Consider the following 25,540-nt stretch of genomic DNA (forward strand, 5'->3'; position numbering starts at 1 on the left):
GGAACTGAGTTCAACTTTGGCCTGGGTTATGTCCTGACCCCATTGCCTCTCTCTTCCTCCACTTTCCTGTCAGTTTTCCACTGTCCTATATAGGGCTGTGCCATATTGAAGAAAAATGCGATATGCGATAACTCCTTAAATAATGCGATATTCGATATGCGATACGATAATGCTTAAAGTGTGTAAAATAAACTAAAATGATCTTTAAAATATATTTAAAATGATATAACCTACATGTGTTTCACATTCTTTGTATGACAAGAAAACATCCTTATAACTTCTGAAAGTGAACATCAGTGTTTTACTGTAGCATAAGAAGTGTTATTTTAACATCAGTGTAAACCACAGGGTTTCAGGTTATCCTACATTAATAGGTTTATTTATTTAATAAAAGATACTGAATCATAAAATATAAAAATAAAACATTGCTTAGTTTTCACTGTATGATTAAATATATCCTGATACTTATTTAAGCTAAAAAAAACTGTATTTTGTTCATGACCCCATTTATTGCAAGCTGTTGCGATATGCATATTGCGATATATACATTTGCGATATTTCGATAAATCCGATATATTGCGCAGCCCTAGTCCTATATAGTAAAGGCAAAATGCCAATAAATAAAATAAAGCAATGTTTCTGTGTCCGAAGGTGTTTGAATACACAGGTTTCTTGTATACAAACAATACCGGATGCGCGCGCATCCAAGAGGCAAGACCGCTATATTTTATGCCGAGTTCTGTAAAAGAACATTGTAATTAACGTAGATTTCGCATTGTTTGTAAATTCTTGTTGACTCAATAATAAACTGCAATTTCAGAGTTGAATCTGTTTGCTTGTGTTTCATTTGCATATTAATATAACATTATGTAAAACGTTAGTTAGTTGACTAGTATGGAATTGTCCAACTAAGTTTGCGGATCATAAAAACATGACATACCCTATGCATTTAGGTTAGTTTACAGCACTACAGCTCCGCGTTATCTCTGCTTCTGCTAGATATAGCCGTAAAGACTGTTGCTTTCTGCCTCTTAGATGCGCGCGCATCTATGTGATGACGTTGCACAGAAACCCGTGTATATTCTGCCTCGGTTGGCCATTCACCTGAGAGCAACAATACACTGAACAAAGCATGTAAACAAAGAGATCCATTACAATTCACTTCGTGTATGTCAACTGTATTTTCACACCATGTCCTATACTGTGTTCTCACAATAGAAGTGTGTAGAGGGAGTGCCACTGATATCACCTATCCCAGGGCATCTGCGGCCTGATCGGATCAAGTGTTATTTTGAAACGTGATCATCCATGAAGACACAGGAGGTTATTGAGAGCTGAATGTTTCACTTTGGCTGAGGGAGATTTCCTTACAAGCTCTCCTCAAATGAAATGTTTTATGAACATAAGTTATACATTATGGTTTGCAAGGCCGGTCAGATGTGGTCAGGTTTGGGAAGAGGTGAATCAAAATGGTGGCCGGCCTTTTCTTAAAAAAAAAAAAAAAAAAAAAAAAGATTTAAAAAAAATCTTTGTTTAGTCAGCAATTCACTGACTATACACACACAGTACAGCAGACATGCTGAGATTTCAATTGGCTTTTTTGAAAAACACAATCTTGATATTTTAGGATAAAGACTGCTCCAGACTTTCCACTGTCAACCACGAATATGTTACAGGCTCAATAAACAGCGCTATTCTTGCATTAGTGTGTGTTTTAGCGTATGTGCACCAGGAGCCGCTGGCCTAAAACTGTCATCCTGTTTCTCAATGTTTTCCTTTACCGTTTTCTTTTTTTTTTTCCTTTTAAGGTTTGCTAAATATACACCGTGGAATAATAAATGGAAACAGCACTTTTCAATTCAAAGGGTCTGAGAACAAGCACCTGAACGTCTAAGAATACTTCTATGAAACAATACTCCCAGATTGTCCGTCTAATACACATACACGAGTCGCTAGATATCAGATGTGAAGGGTTCATAAGCAGTGTTATATTGCTATAGGACGACTGGCACTGTTTGATCAAATAGTCAAATATTTGAGTAACTGTTTGACGCTTTACACAGTAGAGGCTCTGTTTGCTGTGTTATTGCTTCTGTCAAAATCCTGTACAATGTGTTCCCTCCAATATTACACCTCAGTGATTTCCAATAGTGAATGAAATAAAACCGAAGTGTGACGCACCACACGTCAATCTCGTGATGCTGTAACGCTCAATTAATTTAATCAAACATACATTTAAAATGCAGAGGGATGAATACACCTCTTTTATTAAAAGCATTTTTTAATTTTGAAAAATTTGCTATCAATTTTGATATTTCATTTTGATCCTTTTAGGGGCATACCGGTAAATACAAATGTCCTTATATCCAAAATGAAAATAAATAAATAAACTCTTTAAATGGATGTTTTTGAAATTGAAAAGCTCAAGTAGTATTTTTTCCCCTAATTTTGTTAAAATATTATTCATATTTAAAAAAAAATTGTTGCCAAATCCAAGTAGTCTCTTCAAATATCAGACAAGGTTACCTTTTGAGGATATTTTTATCATTTTGAATTTTTCATTCATTGACACATTTTTTATCATTTGCATTGGAATAAATAAACCCCTCTCTCTCTCTCTCCCTCTCTCTGTGTGTGTGTGTGTGTGTGTGTGTGTGTGTGTGTGTGTGTGTGTGTGTGTGTGTGTGTGTGTGTGTGTGTGTGTGTGTGTGTGTGTGTGTGTGTGTGTGTGTGTGTGTGTGTGTGTGTGTGTGTGTGTGTGTGTACCAAGACATTTAACTATCCTAAAAAGGTAAATTTGTCTGATATTTTAAGAGACTACTTGGATTTGGCAACAATTTTTTTAAATATGAATAAAAGTTTTCAATTTCAAAAACATCCATTTATAAACCATTTCTAAGAACTTGGCACTTGTCAGTTAGTTTTAAACTAGATTTTGTTCCCTTTCCCTACCTTGGAATAAATAAAAGAAATTACAGAGTGGTCTTTTCTATTGGTCAATTAAATGTGATGAGGAATCATGTGGGATTAGCAGAAACTGCAGCTTCTCACGTGAAGCCACACCCTACTGAGATGTCAAGAACGACAAGGAACGTAATTTTTTTTTTCCAAGCCTGGATTCCAAGGTCTCTTTCCACCATAGTGGCTCGCTCAATAATGGAAATACTATAAACTCCATGACGTGCAGGTTCAATGCACCATTTCCAGGGGACATTCATGAGTTTCCAAACATAGACTTGAGCCGGCAAACGTCACAGAATTAGCTTGAGAATTAGCATGTGTGATAACGTGCAGAGCAGATAAGAGTCCATGTATGTGTGGGAAGAAAGAAAGAGAAAGAAAGAAAGAAAGAAAGAAAGAAAGAAAGAAAGAAAGAAAGAAAGAAAGAAAGAAAGAAAGAAAGAAAGAAAGAAAGAAAGAAAGAAAGAAAGAAAGAAAGACTGTCACAGGTAATCACAGCGTTTATCTCTAAATAGATTCTGGCCATTTCAAGCTCAGTCGCTGTCATCGCAATCAGCGTACGATCAAACTGTCAGAGCCGCCACACGACTGTGAACGACAAAGGAACTCAAAAACATGACACTTCTGTCACACAGCTCTTTCCTTTATAGCAGTCGCATGGAGAAACATTCAAAAACTGCTTGAAGAAAACCCTCATTGTTCTCTGCCAGAGAGAGAGAGTCACTCCAGCAAACTGAGGAGCACTGACTTCTTCGCCAGTTTCAGGAAACTGCTCAACAGTTTTTCAAAGCAGGAGGTCTGCTTTTTTTCCTGACAAACTCGTTTGACTTTCTCCTCTTGAAACTCCAACCGCTTCAGCAGATGTGATTCTAGGAAAAGCCAATCACCGGGGAGAGGCATCAAGACCCAGAAACAACCAGCCTTCATATGCTGAAGGCCCCTTAGTAGCGGACAGTTGTTTTTTTCACAATCGCCCTCTCGGGAACTCGATCTGGAGCCACGAGTGGGCTCTGGTAACTCTTGAAAGAGCGTTCAGGACGGATGATGAAAACTTAGCAGAGGTGGAGGAGGAAGTATGCAGATATTAAAGGCAGGAAATTGACGCTGGGCATCAGGTTTTGCTGAGAGAAATCACAGCCGGCCGTCTGCAAAACCGATCATGGGGTCATGCAAAGCGTGTGCAAACAGTGTGGGAGCTCGATGACAGATGAGGACGATCGAGCAAATCAGCAAGGGGAAGAGATCGTGATGTTTTCTTCCAACTCACTTTATAGTGTAAAAAATAATGTAGAATTAGAATAAACATTATTGAGACGAAACGTCATGTTGTCAGGCACGTGGAGTGAGTGACCTATCAGTAGGTGGAGACTTGTCTCAATGGATTAAGCATTTGTAGGCAAAGCTCTTGCAAATGAATCAAGAAATCAGATTGTCGCTGAGAAATAAACTCATTTCCATTTGACACTATATTTATGTAGAGATGTATAATCATTTAAAAAGCAAAAATGGAATCTGTTTTTTGGTGATTAAAAACTTTGTCGTTCCAAACCTGTAAGGCCTCGTTCAGACTGCCAGTCCAAATCCAATTTTTATGCAAATCCGATTGGAATTCCGATCGGATTTAGAAAGTGTGAACGGTTACAAATCACACGAAATCCAATCTTTACAAATCCGTTTCAAAGCTACATTCATATGTGGTTTGAAATCCTATTTAAATCGGAAATCCGTCTCAGTCTGAACGATCTGATCTGATTTTGCGTGGTTTATGTGACTTTCTCACGGCACGAAAAACGTCAGACGTTGTTATAGGAAACATGCTGAAAATCGCTGCTGAAACAATGCTGTGTTGTTTTGAGAAAGTGCCGGACGAGGAGAAAATTACAATATGGAGACATATTTTGAAACCGGCGGAGAAAACAGTGTGGAAAAATCTGCCTCAGAAGACGCAGTAGTCCAGCGCGACGGCATTGTAACATTTAAATAAGACAACATCTCTATTGCAAATCCCTTCATGTTGCGGTGGTTGTTGTTTTCAGCGTATACCTACCAAAGCAACGTCATTGCCATAGAAACCAATACAACGACAGAGCGGCATGGACACACAAATCGGATCTGAACAGTTGCGATACACAGTGTGGACATCGATCATTTTAGATCAGATACGCTAATAATCGGATTTGGAGTGACAGTGTAAACGTAGCCTAAGACTTTCGTTCATCTTCGGAACACAAATTATCTTTTTAATGAAATCTGAGAGATTTCTGTCCCTCCGTTGACAGCCTAAGCAACTACCACTTTGTCACTTCAAAAAGTTCATAAAGAGATTGTGAAACTATTCCACGTGAATTGAGCGGCTTAGTCAAAACTTTCTGAAGAGACTTGATCACTTTATATGATGAACATATTTAATTTAGGCTTTTATTTACATATAAACATTCCTCAACTCACACATCAGTTGTGGTAAACAAGCTAAATCATGTTCGATTGAAGTGCGACAACCAATGAGATTCATTCCCGTGTTACGCAGCACGTTTGAGCTTCTACAAAAAGGGGGGGGCAATAAGTCATACAATTATTGAAATTTTGTTATATTAACATAATCTTAAAAAACACAAAAAATTAAGACAATAAAGTACAACATTAAACTGACATTTTTGAGTTTGTTGATTTTTACAACACAAGTACCAGGAGGACCCTAGGTTCTTCCATTGTATAAAAAATTATATATTTTTTTAAATATAGGGTAAGTGTACCTATTAAGCCCATGTACCCTTTAAGCCCACTTTACCTATATATATTTTTTGTGTGTTCCACAGAAGAAAGAAAGTCAGAGTTTTGGAACGGCATGTTGGTGAGTAAATGATGAAATAAATGAATAATTATGCTACATGGAAAGTAGCACATTAGCTAATTATGCGTTAAAAAGTCTTGTTGTCTAGCCGTCTGAGATTGTAAGACAACAGGACTAATTGTTGTCTATCTGGCAAAGTGCTCATGATGATGATAATTGTAAAATGAAAAGTTTTAATGGAGTTTTGAAGTTTAAACGTTTTTCTCTTCTCAAAATTAAGAAAAGCATTTTGAATTAGCCAAAACAAGTGGCAGAAGATTTCCAGTTAACTCAACCTTTGGTGTCGCTAGCCCCAATGCTGTACCTGTTGAACTACAGAAAGGCTGCAGACCCGAAGCATTCCTTTGCAATGGCTGTTTATTTGCTGAGAACTTCTTAGAGCCAGAGAGAGACAGAGAGAAAGAGAAAGAGCTGTCATTGCTGTTAAAGTCGCATGACACCAACAATCCAGTGCCAAACACTGTTCCCATGATGTCAATCAACGGACCAAGATGTTCCAGAGAATCCAACTGCACATGTTATTCCCATTTATCCGTATCTGCCGTGACAACGTGACGATATGATGCCTGGCGGTTTAACGCAACGGTCCTCCATCTTGGAGCGTCCTGAGGCGGGGGAGGAGGGTAATGGGAAAGAAGAGCAGTATCACATCACAAATTCATCTCACAATTAGGGGAAAATACAGGGTTGATGTATTTCCCAAGATCACTGGCTAAACAATTCATAATCCCAATGGAGAACATTGATGGTCTCCAGCCATTAGTGGAAGAACTGAAACTGATGGCTTTTCAAGAAGGATATGTGACTACACTAGAGGACAATCGGATTATCATGCTTTTTATTTTTTATCGGCTACATGACAAATCAAAAAGACCATTTATCATAATAAGCTGAATTGGCAGACCTGAGGAACATGGAGTGAAGTGCAATCTGCGTTTTGAACATTAGGTGAGTCTATAATTATGCAAATGGTCTTTCTTTGTTCAATTTTATAAGGTCTCAGCATTGGCAAGGATATCAGGGTGTTTTCCGGAGAAAACTGAATGGTTTTGATGCCTGGGGCTGAGGCAAAACTCCCACAAGACAAGAGCGCAAAGCAAATCCATGCTTGACCTTCATCATTAACAGTTCCAGGAGGAGAACAATCTGAATTTTCAGTAAATGAGAGAGACCGGAGGTGAACAGGTATCCCAAATATAGAGTTAAACCTGGATAAACGTAAAGGAATTGATGAAACAAAAATAAATAAAAAGAATTTACTCTCCCGTCTTTCAAAGCAGACTTCCTTCAATGCATTGAAAATATTTTGGCAACCAACAAAATGAATCTTTGTCCCACTAAAGGCTTATTTGGGCCTTCTCTAATACGCTTTGGTTTGTAAACGCATCTTTATCTGTCCGTTTTGAACTTCCATCCACATTGAGACAGCGTTTTTGTCAGCGAAGACGGAGCTCTCCCACGTGGACACATTTTTTATTTTAATAATGTATTAGCAACTGTTGAAATTAACATTAACAAAGATTAATAAATGATGCAGAAGTGCAGTTTATTATTAGTTCATGTCACTAAAGTTAACTAATGAAACCTTATTGTAAAGTGTTACAGAATAAATAGTGTGAGAACTTTCTAATGTCTGCTCTCTCAGTGTCATCTTGTGAACTTTTAGTATGTTTTACGCATGCACAATAAGGTGATTTAAGCATTTCAGATGTTTTGATGTGGATGAGCAACTTTTGGAAAATGCTTGAAAATGTTAGTGTGGACAGGGAGAGTTTTGAAATTAAATCACGATAATAAGACATCTATATAACACGAATATTAGGTATCGCTATTTTTTAGTAGGCTAGTCCAAATATGACTCAATTATCTGACTGCGTTGGTTGGAGGATAAGTATATTAGTGAATAATGACTTAAACTTTAGTTTGTTCCTTAAAAAACTATCAAAATTGCTTAAGAAGACTAGGCATATAGAGCATATGGACTTATTTTCTGATATTTTTATGGCACTTTCGCATCTTGTTTGATTTTCGAAAACTCCTCATTCACTATGAGTGAATGGAAGTCGACCTGCTGTTGACTTCTACAAAAGAAAGAAAGTCATACAGGTTTGGAACGGCATGAGGATGAGTAGATGATGATAGACGTGAACTATCCCTTTAATGGACACTCTTGAAGATCATGCTCTTATTCACCGATGCTCTGGAAAGTTCCTGAGCACGCCTTACACAACATGCCAGCGACTGGATAGGGAAGGGCACAGCACATGAGGACTGGTTTGTTTAGCGGTTTTGAAATATTTAGGAGATCTGTCGTTTGGCTCACAAACACAAGCAAGTTGCACATGATTAGATGAGGCCTGACTCAACAAGAAGACTCTTCGATGAAGACACACATTCAGACCGTCTAGTAGTACATATATAATCTGACACACTAAATGAGTCCAATAATTCCCAAGATTATTTAAAAGATAAATTACATGTTTTCTCATCATTTACTTGTTCAATTTTGAATGTTTTTACAAGGAACTTTTATATAGCGCTTGCACCTTCATATTTTTTCACATTTTCAAAGCTTCACAGCTTCATATTAATAAACAGGAAAATTGTTTAAGTTGTTAAATTTCAGCTATAAAGCAGCGGAAGACAATGGTGTCATTATTCTGCTTAATACTGTAGTTCAGTGTTGTTTCAATACAGTTCAATAACTGTCAATGTTGCAAAGTTCATCAATTATGAAATTAGTTTAATTCAGCTATAATAGTGTCATTATTCAGCTCAATGATTCAAATCGATTCAATAACGGTGTTGTTTAAAAATTCTGTCTAGGGTTATGTTCAGACTGCATGAAAATCAGATTTTTTTCTTCCCAAATCAGATCTTTTCAGGCAGACTGTCCACACTATTATTTGCAAGCGATCAAATCAGATTTACGTGTCCAGATATAACCAATCGCATTTCAAACCACCTCCAAATTTGTTTTCATGTGTTTTTTTGTTGTCCAGACCATCTGGATCTGGATTTTTGCTGGCAGTCTGAACATAGCCTAAGCAATTTTGAAGAATGTTTCAACTGTTTTTGTACGAACAATTAAACCATTGGGGTCCAATGTCGTGTTGGACCCCATTGACTTTCACTGTATGGAATACAAACATTTTTTTCACAATATCTTGATTTGTGTTCCATAGAAGAAATACAATCATACAGGTTTGGAACAACATAATTAAAATGCTTTAAGAAACTAAATTATGGTGAAAAAAAGAGGGTGAAATACTAACGTAACTTGTTCCTTTGGACTGTTAATTAGAGAAGGATGAGCCGAGCTCACGAGAGATTTTATCTCGGCAGCATTTTACTAAAAAGCATAATCAGACTTTGACTTTCCCAGACATACTGTACAGTGCATAAACATGCAGACAAACCTCATTCCTACACCTTTACTACTAAACCAGTCAAAGCCCCAGACCCGGCAAACACAACTAAAGCTCAGCTCACACGTATCTGTATGCTTTAGCTCTGAGTCACCTCTGAGCCGTCCGGATGAGAGTTACAAGTGTCTGAAGAAGACCTGTGAGAACAACTCCCTCACATGGACTAGATTAAATCTCAGTGCCTGTAAACCAATTTAAACATACAATGATGGCAAGTTAGGGACTTTCTCATTTTAGAATAAATCGGGTCCAATGATATCTCAAGAAACTTGAGTTTAAAGAATACGAGCTTATCCACACTTTGATATGACAAGCTTTGCTTTATAGGCCATCCCTTTTACAGAAGAAATGAGGAGTTTTGTCTGTACTATTGGGGATGTAGGCTAGGCTTTGCCCACATACGGCTCTTACTGCACTGGTGATTGAGCTGACCACCTGAGAGACATTGTTCTAGTTCACAATGAGGCTGGACGGTATCCCGAGGTCAATGCCAAACTAAATGAAAGAGACACTTGAAAGTCTAGCATGTGGCTGGACTGATGACCAAATGTGGGACATTTCACTGAAAATTCAAATATAGCTCAACACGGTGCACCCTGGAATCTGGGCCAGTAAACGCATTTTTATCTGGTGTTCGGATGAAGACTAAACAGCTGTTTCGCTCTTAAATATAACAGATAGCCGCAGCATTTCTCTGACCTTGAGCGAGGCACAACAGGGAGCCCGGAGGAGACATTATAGGACGTCGCGACTGTCCTCATTGACACTATAATGCCCGTCCTCTAAACCACTATGGGGTCTGGAAAACTGGCAATCAGTGCATTTCACAATGATAATGAGTGACCATGTAAACCCACTTGTTCAATATAAACATAACTTATATTAAAGAAAGGTGATTCTTCTCTTGGCACCGTGACTGTAAACCTGAACGTGTCCTAATGAGGAAGCAGACTGTAATAAAGTGATTTGTGTGTGTCCCATCTGTCAGTATTGGCAGAGCCATGTGTTTACACACAGGACACCCCTGAGACCGTCTAAATAATATGCAGAGTGACATATAAACACACTTTAAACAAATCTAATAAATGTGACAAACTCGAACACTAACATCATAGATTCAATAAATGGCTTTAGTTAATTGGATTCATATCAAAGAAAATGTGGTGCACATTAGCACACATTTTAGATAACCTAATGAAGCTTCATGTAATATGAAGTCAAATATAATATTTAATAAACAATACAATACACAATACAAACTTTATTTATAAAGCACATTTAAAAACAAGCAAGTTGACCAAAGTGCTGTACATTGACAGTTAAACAGTAAATAGATAAACTACAACAGACAATTTCAACGCCTATCATGCTGGATTAAAAGCTAAGGAATAAAGATGAGTTTTAAGTTGTGCTTTAATATGACTGAATTTACCTGACTACATTTTGTTAAACCGACAAAAGTCATTTTCAGGGTTGGATCAGGTAGAAATCCTTCAGGTAACAACTACACGCATTCAATATATATATATATTTTTTTTTTTAAGTCAACACACTCATTACAATTAAATGAGACTAAATTAAAAAATTTAAAAACGAAATTAAACTAATTAAAAAAAGAAACTAAACTATTCAAAATGCATAACCTGCTGCTGTTCTTAAACTTAAACGATGGAAAACAAATGATGTGCTGAGATCAACATTAACTATTAATAAATGCTGTAGAAGTAGGCTACATTAGTCATGTTAACTAATGTTAACAAAAGAAACCTTATTTGTAACGCGTTATTATTATGTAATAACCGTCATCTTATGTGGTTAGGTTTTTTTCATACTTGCTAAGTAATATTTTGACTTGAATAAAACCTGTCAATTTGCCATATGAAGCACATTTGAGATAATTATTAAAGCTGTTTTAGGCTACAGTGAAAAAGTAGTTTAATATCCTCTTCTCTTCGACTCAACTATGCAATATAAATCACGCCAGTTCACTAATAAACGCAAAGAAATCACAACCTTATTAAAAGTATGGGGTGGGGTTATAGAGCCTTAAAATGTGGGCTGGTAAAGTCAATAGTTAAAGGCTCAAAACACAAGGACTGATCCCTGTGTGAACTATAGACTCTCCAGAATGAGTATTATTATCTGTAAATGTCACGTTCAATAAAAACGTCATTTAAAAGACTAACGTTATAGAGTCCAAGTGTAGCCAAGTTCTCTGTGGGACAGTGAACACAAACTCCCACTGTTCCCACGCGGACTCGCTGAGGTTCCTCTAAGCGCACGCACATCTCTGAAGGTGTACGCGAGATCTACCGGAGATCGTTCAAAGATAAAGGTTTAATCTTACTCAACAACAAGCCGTTTCATAATACTGAGTGTCTCCTACCTTTCTTTTCCGGCGTCGCACAGAAGCTCCCTGAGAGCAGAAAGGTAAAAATCAATCCGAGTTCAGTTGGTCCTGCCATTTCTTATGTTTCAAACCTCTCAGGCTTCACTCCATAGTTTGAAGAGCTCTTCTTTCAGGGGTTTCTAAATGTACCGAGATCTTGCCTTCTCGACTTCTTGAGAAAACTCGCTCGACTTGGCTGTAAACTTTGACAGCTCCTCCTCCGCGTTCGCGAGCCTCGGCAGTGATAGAGTCGCGCGCTGCTGGACAGAGCCGCGCTCGCGCTCGTGACGTCTGCAGAGGGGAGGATCGTGCGCGTGCAGTTCAGACGGTGTGCTTCAGGTAGAGGCTACAGTAGCCTACTTATTGATCTGGGAGTTTGTGACATAATCAGCATTCATATTCCGAATAAAAAAAAAGATGTAACCCGTTGTTAATCAATCAGGAGGTCGCAAATGAACACGGGAGCACAATCTGTTTAAAGCCTGTGTGTGTGTGTTTGGTATCACTAAATTCCAAGTGCTATTGAGCTTACTGCACTGACAGTCCTGGTCGATTAATCGCATCCAAAATAAAAGTTTGTGTTTACATAATATGTGTGTGCCGTGTATAATTATTTTGTAGATATAAATACATATTACATTTATAAATAAGTTTGTAATCAAAAGTCATGGATTTAATAGGAACTCCAACGTCTCTTGTCCATGCAGGACCAAATTATCTGAACTGTTCGATCCATATAATTGTATTGTTCTATTATATAGTCTTACTGTGTGTTAACACTTTCTAATGTATTTATATTCTAAAGGAATATTGTAGGAGACACAGAGTTGATTTGTAAATTTACAAAAATAAAACTGAAAATGTTCCTTATCGATGAAAAAGTACGGTATGTTTCTTTGTAAATAAGCACACTTTTAGAGGATTCATTCAAGACTATTTACACATAAGGATGACAGAAAACAGGTTGTAGGAGAGATGGTGTAATCTTCAAATTGTCCTTTGACATAATTCCTCAGGCCTCTTTATCTGTCCGGAAACCTCCCTTTTCTGTTCTGAATCGTCTATTGAATCCTTTGAGAAACGAGCGTATAGACATGGCTGCATTCATTTGGGTTGCCACAGTATCCAGACAGTGGTTGGAGATGGAAAGCATCCAGGAAGTTTGTGTTCCCAAAGGTCACCAAAGATCAACTGACCACAAAGAATCCTGTGTTTCCCACTCAAACTGCAGTCTTTCTTGAGTAAACTGACCTTTTACATCTATTTATTTAATGTTGTCTAAAGTTATTTAAAAAGTTCACCAGCTTAGTTTTAAAGTCTCCTCATTTGTAAAGTAAAATAATAAAATTAATATTACTCCATTCAAACAAATCAATTTCAGATTTAATTGTGCACATTGGAGGCCTGTTCACTTCATTCGTTTTTACTGATCTTTTTGACCAGATATTTTACGGATATCTATCCGATTTGTTCATTTGTTCAACCGTCCATTTGGCCAATTTAAACTTTAAACTACTTTAAACTTCAAACTATTGTAAACTTCTTCAAACTTTCTGGTCCAAACTTTCTCAAGCCAATTTAAAGTTTGTCTCGATTCACTTTTTAATCAATCTATACAAATGTGTCTCCGCAAAACGATCTTTAATTCTCAGGCCAATCTTCAGGTCAACGAAAGCAGCAGATATGCACTAATTTCAAGATCAAAGACTACAAAAGGAGAGGATTACAATTTACATATGTGGTTTCAACAGCCTGATGCATTTGCAACTCCAGTTTCATCTGGAATGTGTGTCCCAGACCACTTCAATAGCCTGGATAAAGTTGTAAATTGTTTGCTTTACTTCCTTTCAATGGGATAGTGATTGACGATTGAGCATCACAGAAAATATGGGTCAATTTTCACTAGTCACATCATGCGTTTTCTCTGATCAATTTGATCGTGAAAAGACCAGGTGTAAATGCTCAATGAATTGCTTTTGAGGCGGATTTAAATTTGATTGCTCAAACCACTTGCAGACGGTCTGAGACGCATTCCAAACAAAACTGGACAAGTGTATTTACATCTGGTTGATGAAACCACACATGTACATTTTACTCCTCCTAAAATGTTAAAAAATAAATGTGTGAAAGCATGTTATAGGCTTTATAGTCTCAGCCTCAGACGTCACGCTCACTTGTCACAGTTGGCTGAACGTCTGATGCATATGACACACTTAACTGGAAATACTTCAGGAGTTTCGAAATCGTCATCTGATTGGTTGAATTATACAGGATGTCCAGGAGACGTGTGTGTCGCGTTCTTTAACGGTCCGCCTGGAAACAAATGCCGTGACGCCTAACCCCCTCATGGAAGAAGAAATCCGTCATATTTACAACTGTTTCAATGAGCGCCTATACCAGGATCAACTAAACACTGGATTTTTAAAAGTATGTGAAGTTCACGGCACCATTGTTGCTGTAAACTTGCACAACATTCTTGAATTAATAATTTATTAAATGTACGTGTTATTGTAGGGACATCGACTTAACATTTTCACTCCCGAAACATGACGCGGAACCAAACGAACTGTAATTGGTTGCGTTACATGTCAGTCAAACGTCCTCTTGGGCAGTCCTTGGCCAATGAAGGCTGCGATAGAGTCCAGACCTTCTACTGTCAGTCTGAAGATCTGGCTATGCAAGACTATATGCTAAATGGCATGTTATAGCGAGATATGACGGCGCTACAGCAACACGCATCACCGCAAATGAGTAGCTGAGTCTTCAGGAAGCCAACATGCAAACTGCCGCAAATGAAACTGAAAGTTGCAGGCGCTCAAATCTCAATCAATTTCATTGATCTTGAAATTAGCTGATGATAAAAAAAATGCAGTGCATATCTGCTGCTTTCGTTTATGTGGACTCCATTAAATTAGCATATAGCATGGGAATTGAAGTTTGGATTTTTATCCCTTTTGCGGAGACACATTTATGTCGCCAAGCGTAAATGGAACCGGTTTAACAAAACAGATAGATATCCAATCAGTAAAAACGCATGAAGTGACCTGATCACTGGTAGTCTTTTTAGAAATTTTGAGAAGCATACTTGAATGTACATAATATGAAATTTCTTTCATGGAATTATTTGCAATACCTTATTCGGAATGGTGACATCTTGGGACGAGGCTCTGGAATGGCGGCGGCCATCTTGGGAAGAGCCTCTGGAATGGTGGCGGCCATCTTGGGAAGAGACTCTGGAATGGTGGTGGCCATCTTGGGAAGAGGCTCTGGAATGGCGGCGGGCTTCTTGGGAAGAGGCTCTGGAATGGTGGCGGCCATCTTGAGACGAGGCTCTGGAATGGCGCCGGCCATTTTAGGTATTCGGCCAGAACACCATCCACACATCAGCTTACTGGTGGAGAGGAGACAGAGTGATAAAGTCAATCAGTATATGGGGATGATAAGGAGGCCATGATGGACAGAGGCCAAGGGCCAAATTTGGCCAGGATGCCGGGGTTACACCCCTACTCTTTTTCGAAGGACATCCTGGGATTTTTATTGACCACGGAGAGTCAGGACCTCGGTTTAACGTCTCATCTGAAGGACGTTGCTCTTAGACAGTATAGTGTCCCAGTCACTACACTGGGGTGTTAGGACCCACACATACCAAAGGGGAGCCTGGTTTTCTCAGGAGGTCTCTCATCCAGGTACTAACCAGACTCAGCCCTGCTTAGCTTCAGTGGGCAACCAGTCTTGGGCTACAGGATGATATGGCTGCTGGCATGGCAGCGTCTTGGGACGAGGCTCTGAAACAGCGGCGAGTTCACCATTGCTGGGATGGCTGATGCCGAACAGGGACTTGTTGCTGGCAAACACCCACTCCACAAAGGCCTCGAAGTTCTCTCGAGGCCCCACACTGGGCAGGCGTGCCTTTGTCTCAGCATTGAGGCTTTATTGGAAAAAGATCTAGAAACGCGGCGGTGTGGGTCTCGAGAGAAAGCTGGTCCTGGTCGATGCAGAGGAGCTGCACTGCAGGATCCATTTTCGGTTTCGGTCCAACCTTCTGTTACGGTATATGGACACAGGAGAGGAAGAATGATGGTGAATGGTGATATTTATTTAATACAAAGGATTAGATGAGGTGAGCAGGGTAGTGGGTTGAGTCCAATGGGTTATCGAGGAAGGTGCTGGAGACAGGGAGATGAGTCCACATAACACAAACTAACATAAACAAGGTCAGACAAGGATCTGAGGTGAGGAGTGGAATGATGTGCAGGTGGGAACCGAGGAGAGTGCTGAGAAATGAAGTGAAGAGGATGGTGGCTAGGGTGATCTGTGACAGAGGTGGCTAATTCTTAAGACCTCAATCGTACGAATTCGTAAGATTTGTCTAAACCCCAGTGACAGGTTGGCAAGGTCAGGTCATTCGTATGAATCCATACAAATCACACCAGCACCTCATCATCACCAGCACCAGCATAAATTAATTAATACGAATTGGGCAACTCGTAAAATACGTATGATTGAGCAAAAATCATACAAATTAATTCGAGTGAGTGTAACGAATGGATAGAGGGGACAATAGCAAGTAAAACAGATATTTATTAGAATGTATAGCACCAGTCTCAGAGTGAATAGGGAAGCAGACAAAGTTCTCAGTAGTGATGGAGGATCGCAGATGCAGTTCACAAGAGAGGTGTGTAGATCACAAGATCCTTCTCAGTGCGACGGTAATCTCTGATGATGATGATGATGACAAGGCAGTGCAGGCTTGCGTGGACAACTCGATCCGATGGTTAGACATGAAGTGATGAACCCAGTGTTGGTGAAGAGTGAAGACATAAACTGCAACGGCGAACTTCCAGACGAAGACAAGGCAGGAAACACAAGGAGCCGAAGAAACAGGAACACAACAGGCAACATCCACAAAACAACGATCTGACAAACACAAGACGCACAAGGTGAGTATAAATAGGCAGTGGTAATGCACAACACCTGTCGCTGATAACCCCAGAGGATAATCAGCGACCACGCCCACACACACACACACACACACACACATTCATTCACAAATAAAAACACACAGCGCAAGGGAGTGTCAATGAATTCCTCAACCGTGACAGTACCCCTCCCTCTAGGAGCGCCTCCTGGAGCTCCCAGAGGAACCTACCTGTTGATAGTAATCATCAATAAGGGACTGATCCAGAATGTCCCTAGCAGGAACCCAACTTCTCTCCTCCGGACCGTAACCCTCCCAGGCCACCAGATACTGAAATCCGCGTCCCCTCCATCTCGAGTCCAGAATTTTATTTACCGAATAAGTGGGTTCCCCATCTACGAGTCGCGGCTGTGGGGGAACCGGGACTGGTGGATTAATGGGTGAATAAAATACGTGTTTCAATTTGGAAACACGGAACACGGGATGATTTCTTCTGTACGCAGGATGGAGTTTGAGGCGAACTATCACCGGACTAATGATCTTGGTGACAGAAAATGGGCCAATGATTTTGGGAGCTAGCTTATTAGAAAGCGGAGCAGAGTGGAATGTTCTTAGTAGAAAGCCACACTTTGGAACCGACGACATACACAGGAGGTCTTGACCGGTGGCGATCGGCCTTAACCTTGGTGCGCGCCCTTACTTGGAGCAGAGTCTCACGGGCTCTGGTCCATGTACGGTGACACCTCTGGACAAAAGCGTGAGCAGAGGGGACCGCGACTTCCGATTCTAGACTAGGAAAAATAGGTGGCTGGTACCCTAAGCTACCCTCAAACGGAGATAGGCCCGTGGATGACACAGGTAACGAGTTGTGTGAGTACTCCACCATTGAGAGTTGTTGACACCAAGAGGAAGGATTCTTGGCGGCAACACATCACAACATTCTCTCCAAATCTTGGTTGGCTCTCTCGGTCTGCCCGTTGCTCTGGGGGTGGTAACCCGAAGATAGACTGACAGTGGCTCCCAGTAATTTACAAAATTCTTGCCAAAATTTGGAAACAAATTGCGATCCCCTGTCAGAGACCACGTCCGTCGGGAGGCCATGTATCCGAAAGACGTGATCGATGACAGTCACCGCTGTTTCCTAGGCTGATGGCAATTTGGGCAAGGGAATAAAATGAGTCGCCTTCGAGAACCGGTCCACTATGGTTAAAACAACCGTATTGCTTTGGGAGGGCGGGAGGGCGGTAACAAAATCTAGCGCTATTTGGGACCAGGGTCTCGAAGGGACAGACAGCGGTTGAAGAAGCCATCTGGGGGTCGATTGGAAGTCTTACCAATCGCACAGACCGAGCAAGCCAAAACAAAATCTCGAATGTCGCAAGCCATAGATGGCCACCAGAATCGTTGCTTAACTAGAAATCTAGTTCGGTTTACTCCTGGGTGACAGGCTACATTGGAACAATGACCCCACTGAATAACGTCGGACCGTAATCCCTCCGGCACAAACAATTGGTTCGGTTGGCACCGGGACGGAGGCGTTACCCCTTCTAAGGCCGTCTTGACCTTCGATTCGATCTCCCATCGGCAGTGGCGGTTCTACATTGAATTACACCCTGGACGAGACCCCCTTTTTTCAAAAAATGTATGTAATTGAAATAAATTCACCAAGTTTTATGTCGAAAACCAGCAAATAACATATAAAATTAGCATCAATTTGCACTTTTTGTTTACATAAACATTAAAATAATAACATTAAAGATGATGGCCAGATTTTAAAGGAGTGTCTTTTATGTAATCTGTACACGTTCAAATAAAGTTTTGACAAAAAAGGTTTTATAAAAAGATAAACCTCACATATTTCAGCCTTTAAATATTTTTTATAACAATAATGAGCCAAAAAAGATATATTACTGACATTTACAATGCACATTAGCTTATCTTTTATTATTAATAGTAACATTTGGTCCGATTTTTCCATTGCGTCTGTCGTTGCTATGCAACCATGCACTGCGCTCTCCACAAGCACAAAGAAGTTTTAGTAGCAAATTTCCACCACCGAAAAACGCTTGCTGAAGCTTTGCTACAAGATTTATTTACAGAGAAGAGAAAAACACCCACGGTGTTTGGGTGCACCCCCATACTGAAAAGTTTAGATTTTTTTCATCTCGCTGCCCCTGGAAAAAATGAGCGCGTCGTTTCAATTAGGAGCGCGCTTCCCGAACTCGAGCGCGCAAAATACGCGATATGTGAACATATAAAGCAAACTTTATTGGCGAGCTACCTCCAATCAGCTAACGTTACTGGTGGCTCGCGAGCGACGTGTTGGAGACCCCCTTTACATAGCTTCTGTGCACGGCAGATGGCACCTTCTCAGCAAGCAGGGGCCCCAATTTGGCAATAATTGAAATTATATATAATAGAAAACCGCTTTGCGGTGCAGAGGATTTTCTTTTTTTAACAGCTCGTGCCGCCCCCCATGTGACATGAAAAAATGCCGCCCGGTTCGCCCGTGCCTAAAACCGCTACTGCCCATCGGAGTGTGGAGATGAATAGAGGCATTCGGATGGATCAAAAATACGGGATAAAGAATCGGGTTTGATGTTTTTAGAACCCGGGCGGTACGAAAGAGTAAAATCAAAACGACCGAAAAAAAGAGCCCACCGAGCCTGCCTGGAGTTGAGTCTTTTGGCAGATTGAATGTATTCTAAGTTCCTGTGATCAGTCCAGTACCCCTGACCCTTCTAACCAATGTCGCCATTCTTCCAATGCTAACTTGACTGCCAACAACTCCCTGTTACCAATGTCATAGTTACGTTCGGAAGGCGACAAACGATGAGAAAAGAACGCGCAAGGATGCATCTTGTCATCTGAAGAAGAGCGCTGAGAGAGCACTGTGCCTACCCCACCTCTGACGCATCGACCTCCACCACGAACTGACGTGACAGATCAGGGGTCGTAAGAATGGGAGCCGAAACGAAGCGGCTCTTCAGGTTGGCGAATACAGCTTCGGCTGTTTCGGACCACCTGAACGTCGTTCTGGGGAGGTCAAGGCAGGTGCGGCTAGTTGGCTGTAATTACGAATGAAACGTCGGTAAAAATTGGCGAACCTCAGAAACCTCTGTAGGGCCTTATGGGAATCTGGACTTGGCCAATCCACCACAGCCTTAACTTTGTCAGGATTCATACGCTCTCCCTCAGACGAAATGACGTAACCTAGGAAAGGCACAGACTGTGCATGAAAAGCGCATTTCTCCGCCTTGACAAAAACCCCATTCTCTAGCAACCTCTGAAGCACTCGTCTGACGTGCTGAACGTGTTCCTGGAGAGACGAAGAAAAAATCAATATGTCATCCAGGTAGACATAAATGAACTGATCGACCATGTCTCTCAGCACATCATTGACGAGTGCCTGGAAGACTGCTGGGCTATTGGAAAGTCCGAAAGGCATAACCAAGTATTCAAAGTGCCCCCTGGGGGTGTTAAAAGCGGTCTTTCATTCATAGTGAGTGGTATGGTGGGTATCTGAAGCTGTTGTGCAAGTGACCAGTCCATAAAGTTACCTTCTGCGCCGGAGTCGAGAAGAGCTTGACAGTGATGTGACCGAGTTGCCCACTGCAATCTCACCGGGAGGAGGGTGGAAGAGGTTTTCTGGATGGAGACCCCGCCCGATAGGATCCTCTTCTTCACTGCCGGACACGCTCTTTTACTGGGCAATTATTGAGAAAATGTCCAGCTCCGCCACAGTAGAGACACAATCCTCGGGACCTCCTCCTCTCTCTCTCCTCCCGGGAGAGCCGGGCTCGACCCACCTGCATGGGCTCGTGATCGTCGACGGGGCTGACCGCATCACGAGCGTTGAGTGGGGAGACCCCAAAGCTCCTCTGTGTAGGTGTCGTACGAGTGTGTAGTTCCAACCGATGCAGGCGTGCATCCACTCTTAAGGCCAGTTCGATCAGGTCGTCAAGCTTCTCTGGCAGGTCCAGGGTATAAATCTCGTGTTGGATGCGGTCAGCCAGCCCATGCAGGAAGATGTCCCATTGCGCCTCCTCGTTCCAGCGGCACTCTGCGGAGAGGGTGCGAAACTCGATGGAATAGTTGGCGACGGATCTTTCTCCCTGGCGGATGTCTGCGAGCTGGCGAGCCGCCTCTCTGCCTGCGACTGCCCGGTCAAACACCCTCTTCATCTCCTCCGAGAGTGCTGCGAACGAGTCACAACAGGATCGATGGTTCTCCCACACCGCCGTCCTCCATAGCGCCGCACGCCAGGACAGCAGTGTAAGCACGAAGACCACCTTCGAATCTTCAGTGCAAAATGTCTGGGGTTGGAGAGCAAAAAACATAGAGCACTTGGTCAAGAAAGCTCTACAATAACTTGGCTCACCAGAATAACTCTCCGGCGCTGGCAGACGGGTGCGGGCGGTACGGGGGGAATCGGCGGTGGGTTGGGCGCAATGGGCTGTGTCAGTTGTTGAATATGTTGGGGGAGCCCAGACCCCTGCGCTACCAATGCCTGCACCGCTCTTCCAGTTGCGGCGAGATTCTCCTCCTGCCGCTCCATATGGGCTGTGTTGTGTGCGAAGTAATCTGTGACTTCAGATCCACTTGCTGCCCCCTGCATGGTCAGATCGTTCTGTAACGAATGGATAGAGGGGAGAATAGCAAGTAAAACAGAGGTGAGTATAAATAGGCAGTGGTAATGCACTACACCTGTCGCTGATAACCCCAGAGGAGGTTATCACGCCCACACACACACACATTCACTCACAAATACACACAAACAGCGCAAGGGAGCGTCAATGAATTCCTCAACTGTGACAGTGAGGTCGAATTAGTTCAAAATAGCCATTTCGTAAAATACGTACGGATTGCCGTGAGATCGGGTTGGCTATTTAAATGCTGAACTTCATTTAACGGTCAAACGCGTCCAACTAGCAAGTATTTACCTATAAAAACAATGAAAAAGTAGCGCAGTAGAGTGAAAAAACTCTGTTTGTATAACTTTTAACACATGTAATTTAGCTGTATGAAGTATGAATCGTACATTTTAAATAGAGCATAAAACATCAGTGCATCTGAGTAGATTTAATGAGGATGTGCTAACACTGAATTTGGTTTGTTCTGTTCTGTTCACGTCACATATTTTACATAAACAACACTACCTGGGAAACAACCATGGCTGACATTTATTCATAAGAGTTTCAAAGTGGTAATTTCAGCAAACCAATAAGGCCACAAATCTTAATAATGTCCCTATAGCTAGACTGAATGGGGACAGATGTGAAAGACCTCATATGTCTCCGGTCATTTTTATGAGCTAATATTGCATTATAGTAAGCTAATGCCTCGTTAAGTGGTTTTCACGCAGGATATGAGGGGTGTGGTTGAGTTTTGACTGATTATGGATGACAACGACAGGTCATTAAAATTAAAAAAGAGCCCCGTTATTACCAACAGGTGGGCTGGGGATGGATCGAGGTCTATATTCTGAGTTAGCAAGAGTGTAATGGTAGCCACAACCTGTCGCTGGAAAGTTCCAGTGTTTCTGACAGCCAACCCAGTCAATGGAAAACTGTAAACATCACGAGAAGATAGGATTAAGAATCAAGACAAGGACAGTCTGTCCTCATTGGATAGTCGCATGAGTGCTATCTAGTGTCTAGAGATTAGAGTCTCATTCTAATGTGTAATATGTCAAGTTTAAAAAGACTGATGGGATTTGACTAGAAAAGGACAATCAAAACCACTCCAATACAAACAAAGAAAATGTCCAGAGATGTGAAAACTGGAGTGGACAGGACCTAACTGTTATAATGCAGCAGTGCAGACAATAAAATAGATCATATACTCATCGTACGGTGAACGAGATTGTATGGAGAAGAGCCGCTTTAAAGTCCCCCTGTGGTGACTCAAGTTTTAATGTTGTTTATGTCTATATGGTGTTTTTAATATGATTTAAGACAAACCATGGGTAAATTCATAAATCAACACCATTGCTGAGTATTGTATCCTTAAAACTGCAGTGAACCAAAGACAGTATCAAAAACGCTGTTTGAAATTGCTGGTGTTTCTGACGTCACAAAATAGGCTACCTTGTAACCAATCAGGTCAACGTGTGATCGTCAACGAGTGGATCTCTGAGCTGGTGTGAGTGAGTGGAGGCGGGGATAATTTGCATATTCATAGAACCACGTATACTAAATGAAGCAAGGGTGTAGAGTTACATTCAATATATTTTAAGGCACGCTATTTTTTTGTAGAGGAAAAAACATTTAAATATGTCATTTTTGTGATCAAAGATGAGTTTTAAGGGATGAAAGTATTGACTACGGTGGAATTTTAACATTTTGAGTACATATGGGTGCATAGATAATAAGACCAAATTTTTAGTTTAAAGCAAATGATCTGCAGAAGGGGCAACTTGATTGAATTGGAGATTTCTGCTAGAGCGTTTAAACATCTTTGACATTCAGTTGTGCAACTTCAATGATGAAACACACAAATGAGTGACACGTGACGCTTCTGATTCTCATCCAAAATAGCGCATGAGCTGAAATGAAAACAATCGTCACAAATCACAGTGTGATATGATGTCTGCTATATGATGCTGCCAATAACTGGAAGAGCAACAGACTGAACTGTTGGAGAATTTGTTTTTGCCTAATAAGTAATGCTCAAATAAAGTCAAATATTTATAGTTCTCTGTAATCACATCATCAGAGGACTGTGTTTCATTATAGAGAGTCAAACAGATATTGCAAGAGCAAATTTAATCAGAGACATATGCGCGTTCCTCTCGAATTGAAAAGATTAAAATAGTAAAAGCTTATTTTAATCCCTCATGTACAGAATAATTAACTCCAGAAGATACCCTCCCCCATGATACACTACATGACCCTTGTATACACTCCAAAAAATATGCCTATAAATAGAAGATTTATGTATTTTAATTGCATATACAATTTTCAAGAAATAGACAAAAACCATGCCTTAAAAACTCCAAGGGAAATTATTTTTTTACAAAAAGTCTAGACACTCTATCAATGAAGAAGAACAAATATTTGCGAGATAAAGCCCCTGCTTTTATGGCAAACATTTAAGTCACATGTGACCTTTGTCAATGCCAAAATATAAAATTGAATCTAAAATTTCCAATAAAATAAAATAAAGAAATTTAAAGTTGATAATTTCCATTTATTTGGATTACACAGTTTTGACACAAACAAATGAATAAACTTAATGCGATGTATATTTGTCAGTCGTAAATGAAACAGATAAGATTTATGTAACAATACTATAATAACACAGTAATAGTACTAATAAACTAAATTTGTTTTAGGGGCCGTTTACACGACACCGTTTTGGGTAAAACGTATGGGTTTTGGCCGTTCATTTACACGACAACGGCGTTTTCGGCGTCTGAAAACGCAAACAAACAGGTTTCAAAGTGCAAGTTTTTGAAAACGATACTGTTATCGTTTCTGTGTATAAGCGACAAAAACAGGAGTTTGCGTATGTGCATGCGTATTTCATGTTCAGTCTACAGGTGCGTAGTGTATCTTTACAATGTGACATCGCCATCTACTGGCCTGGCATGAATAATACGGCGAATTTAGTTGTTTTCACTGAACCGTGTGAACGGGATTGTTTTGACAACGTTGTCGCCTGTACGCGAAAAACGCGAATGAAAAACGTTTCAGTTTTTAGTACATCATTTTTGTGTAAACGTACCTTTAAATACACAATAGCACTCAATTTTTATCATAAATAAATCCAATTTGTTTCAATCTCATATATTTACTAGGCATATATTTACTAATAACTGAACAATACTTGTTCCACAGCTATCCAGATTTCAACCATGTTCCATGATTACCATTCAACCATGATTATTTAAATCAAGTAGATGCTAATAATAATAATAATGCCATGATTTTTTGAGTATTGATATGCATCAAATTAAGCTTATTAGTTTATGTGAAAACTGTGTAATCCAAATTTATATTTTTTATATGCAATTTAAATACATAAATGTTGAATTTAAACATAATACTTTTTTTGAGTGCACAGTCCTTACCTGCGTACCAGACACTACGCATTTAAACTTCCTCACTGCTGTCCATGCACACACATCACAATTGTCTGAAGCACATACATCTCTTTATATAATGTGAATCTGTCTATGTCATATTGTTATATGTATAGTAATGTCCCTATGCCCTTAATGTCCTCTTGCACGGATTGCCCTGAATGTTTCAGAGTATATGTATATGTTTAAATGTTTAGTTAGATTACCTCTTTTATATAGGCTGTGAGTATTTATATACTGTATGTTTATGTAACTGTATTCTTGTGAGGTACGACAATAAAACGTACTTGACTTGAATGGAGGGGAAGATGGACTGGCATATACACAAAATGCTGGACATACGGTGATTTACAAACATTTGCACAGCACAATGCACTTATGTACCCCAATTCACACACACATGCTCGCATCACACTCACACACACACACACAGACCGTCGGCAGGGGTCAAGACTGAATTCAAGGATGCCATCTGGGTGCACAGAAACGAATCACAGCCCCATTCTGTTGACATTATTTCATTCTTCAATCATTTTCACAAAGGCAAAGCAGAACTTAACAGCACATCTTAAGGTGGAAAGAGTGTTTTGAGATGGTTTGTGCTTTTATCAGACAAGGAAGCAATTAAGTTGTTTATAGATGCAGAAGAGCGAATATGTGATTCTACAGGAGGGTCTTGATAGTACTTTTACCCCCGCTTTGATCTTGGATGAGGACATCCAGCTGGATGGTGAAGGAGCTTTTCAAATCACTGAGGAAAAAGGCTTGGACAGGCAGATGAACAAAAGACAACACTGTAATGAGGTCAGCTAGAAGGTTGTTTAGGGATCTGCTTCTTTCCTTTTCTTTAACAATCGTGCTCCTCATGATGCCATTTATTGTAAGGCTGCTACACTGCACATGGGTT

The 25,540-nt window shown here is 40.4% G+C and overlaps 1 protein-coding gene across 2 annotated transcripts in view; it reads right to left on the reverse strand.

The window, feature by feature from the left end:
- egfra (epidermal growth factor receptor a (erythroblastic leukemia viral (v-erb-b) oncogene homolog, avian)) overlaps positions 1-11,872 on the reverse strand; it is a 65,799-nt gene extending 53,927 nt beyond the window's left edge. For both annotated transcript variants that reach the window (XM_079614297.1, XM_079614296.1), the window contains exon 1: positions 11,627-11,872. In XM_079614297.1, the coding sequence (XP_079470423.1) occupies positions 11,627-11,705 (79 nt within the window). In that variant the 5' untranslated portion in view covers positions 11,706-11,872. The remainder of the gene's footprint in view (positions 1-11,626) is intronic.
- Positions 11,873-25,540: the final 13,668 nt, after the last annotated feature.

The sequence above is a fragment of the Phoxinus phoxinus genome (assembly GCF_949152265.1).
Source record: "Phoxinus phoxinus genome assembly, chromosome: 5".
In the NCBI taxonomy this organism is placed as follows: domain Eukaryota; kingdom Metazoa; phylum Chordata; class Actinopteri; order Cypriniformes; family Leuciscidae; genus Phoxinus; species Phoxinus phoxinus.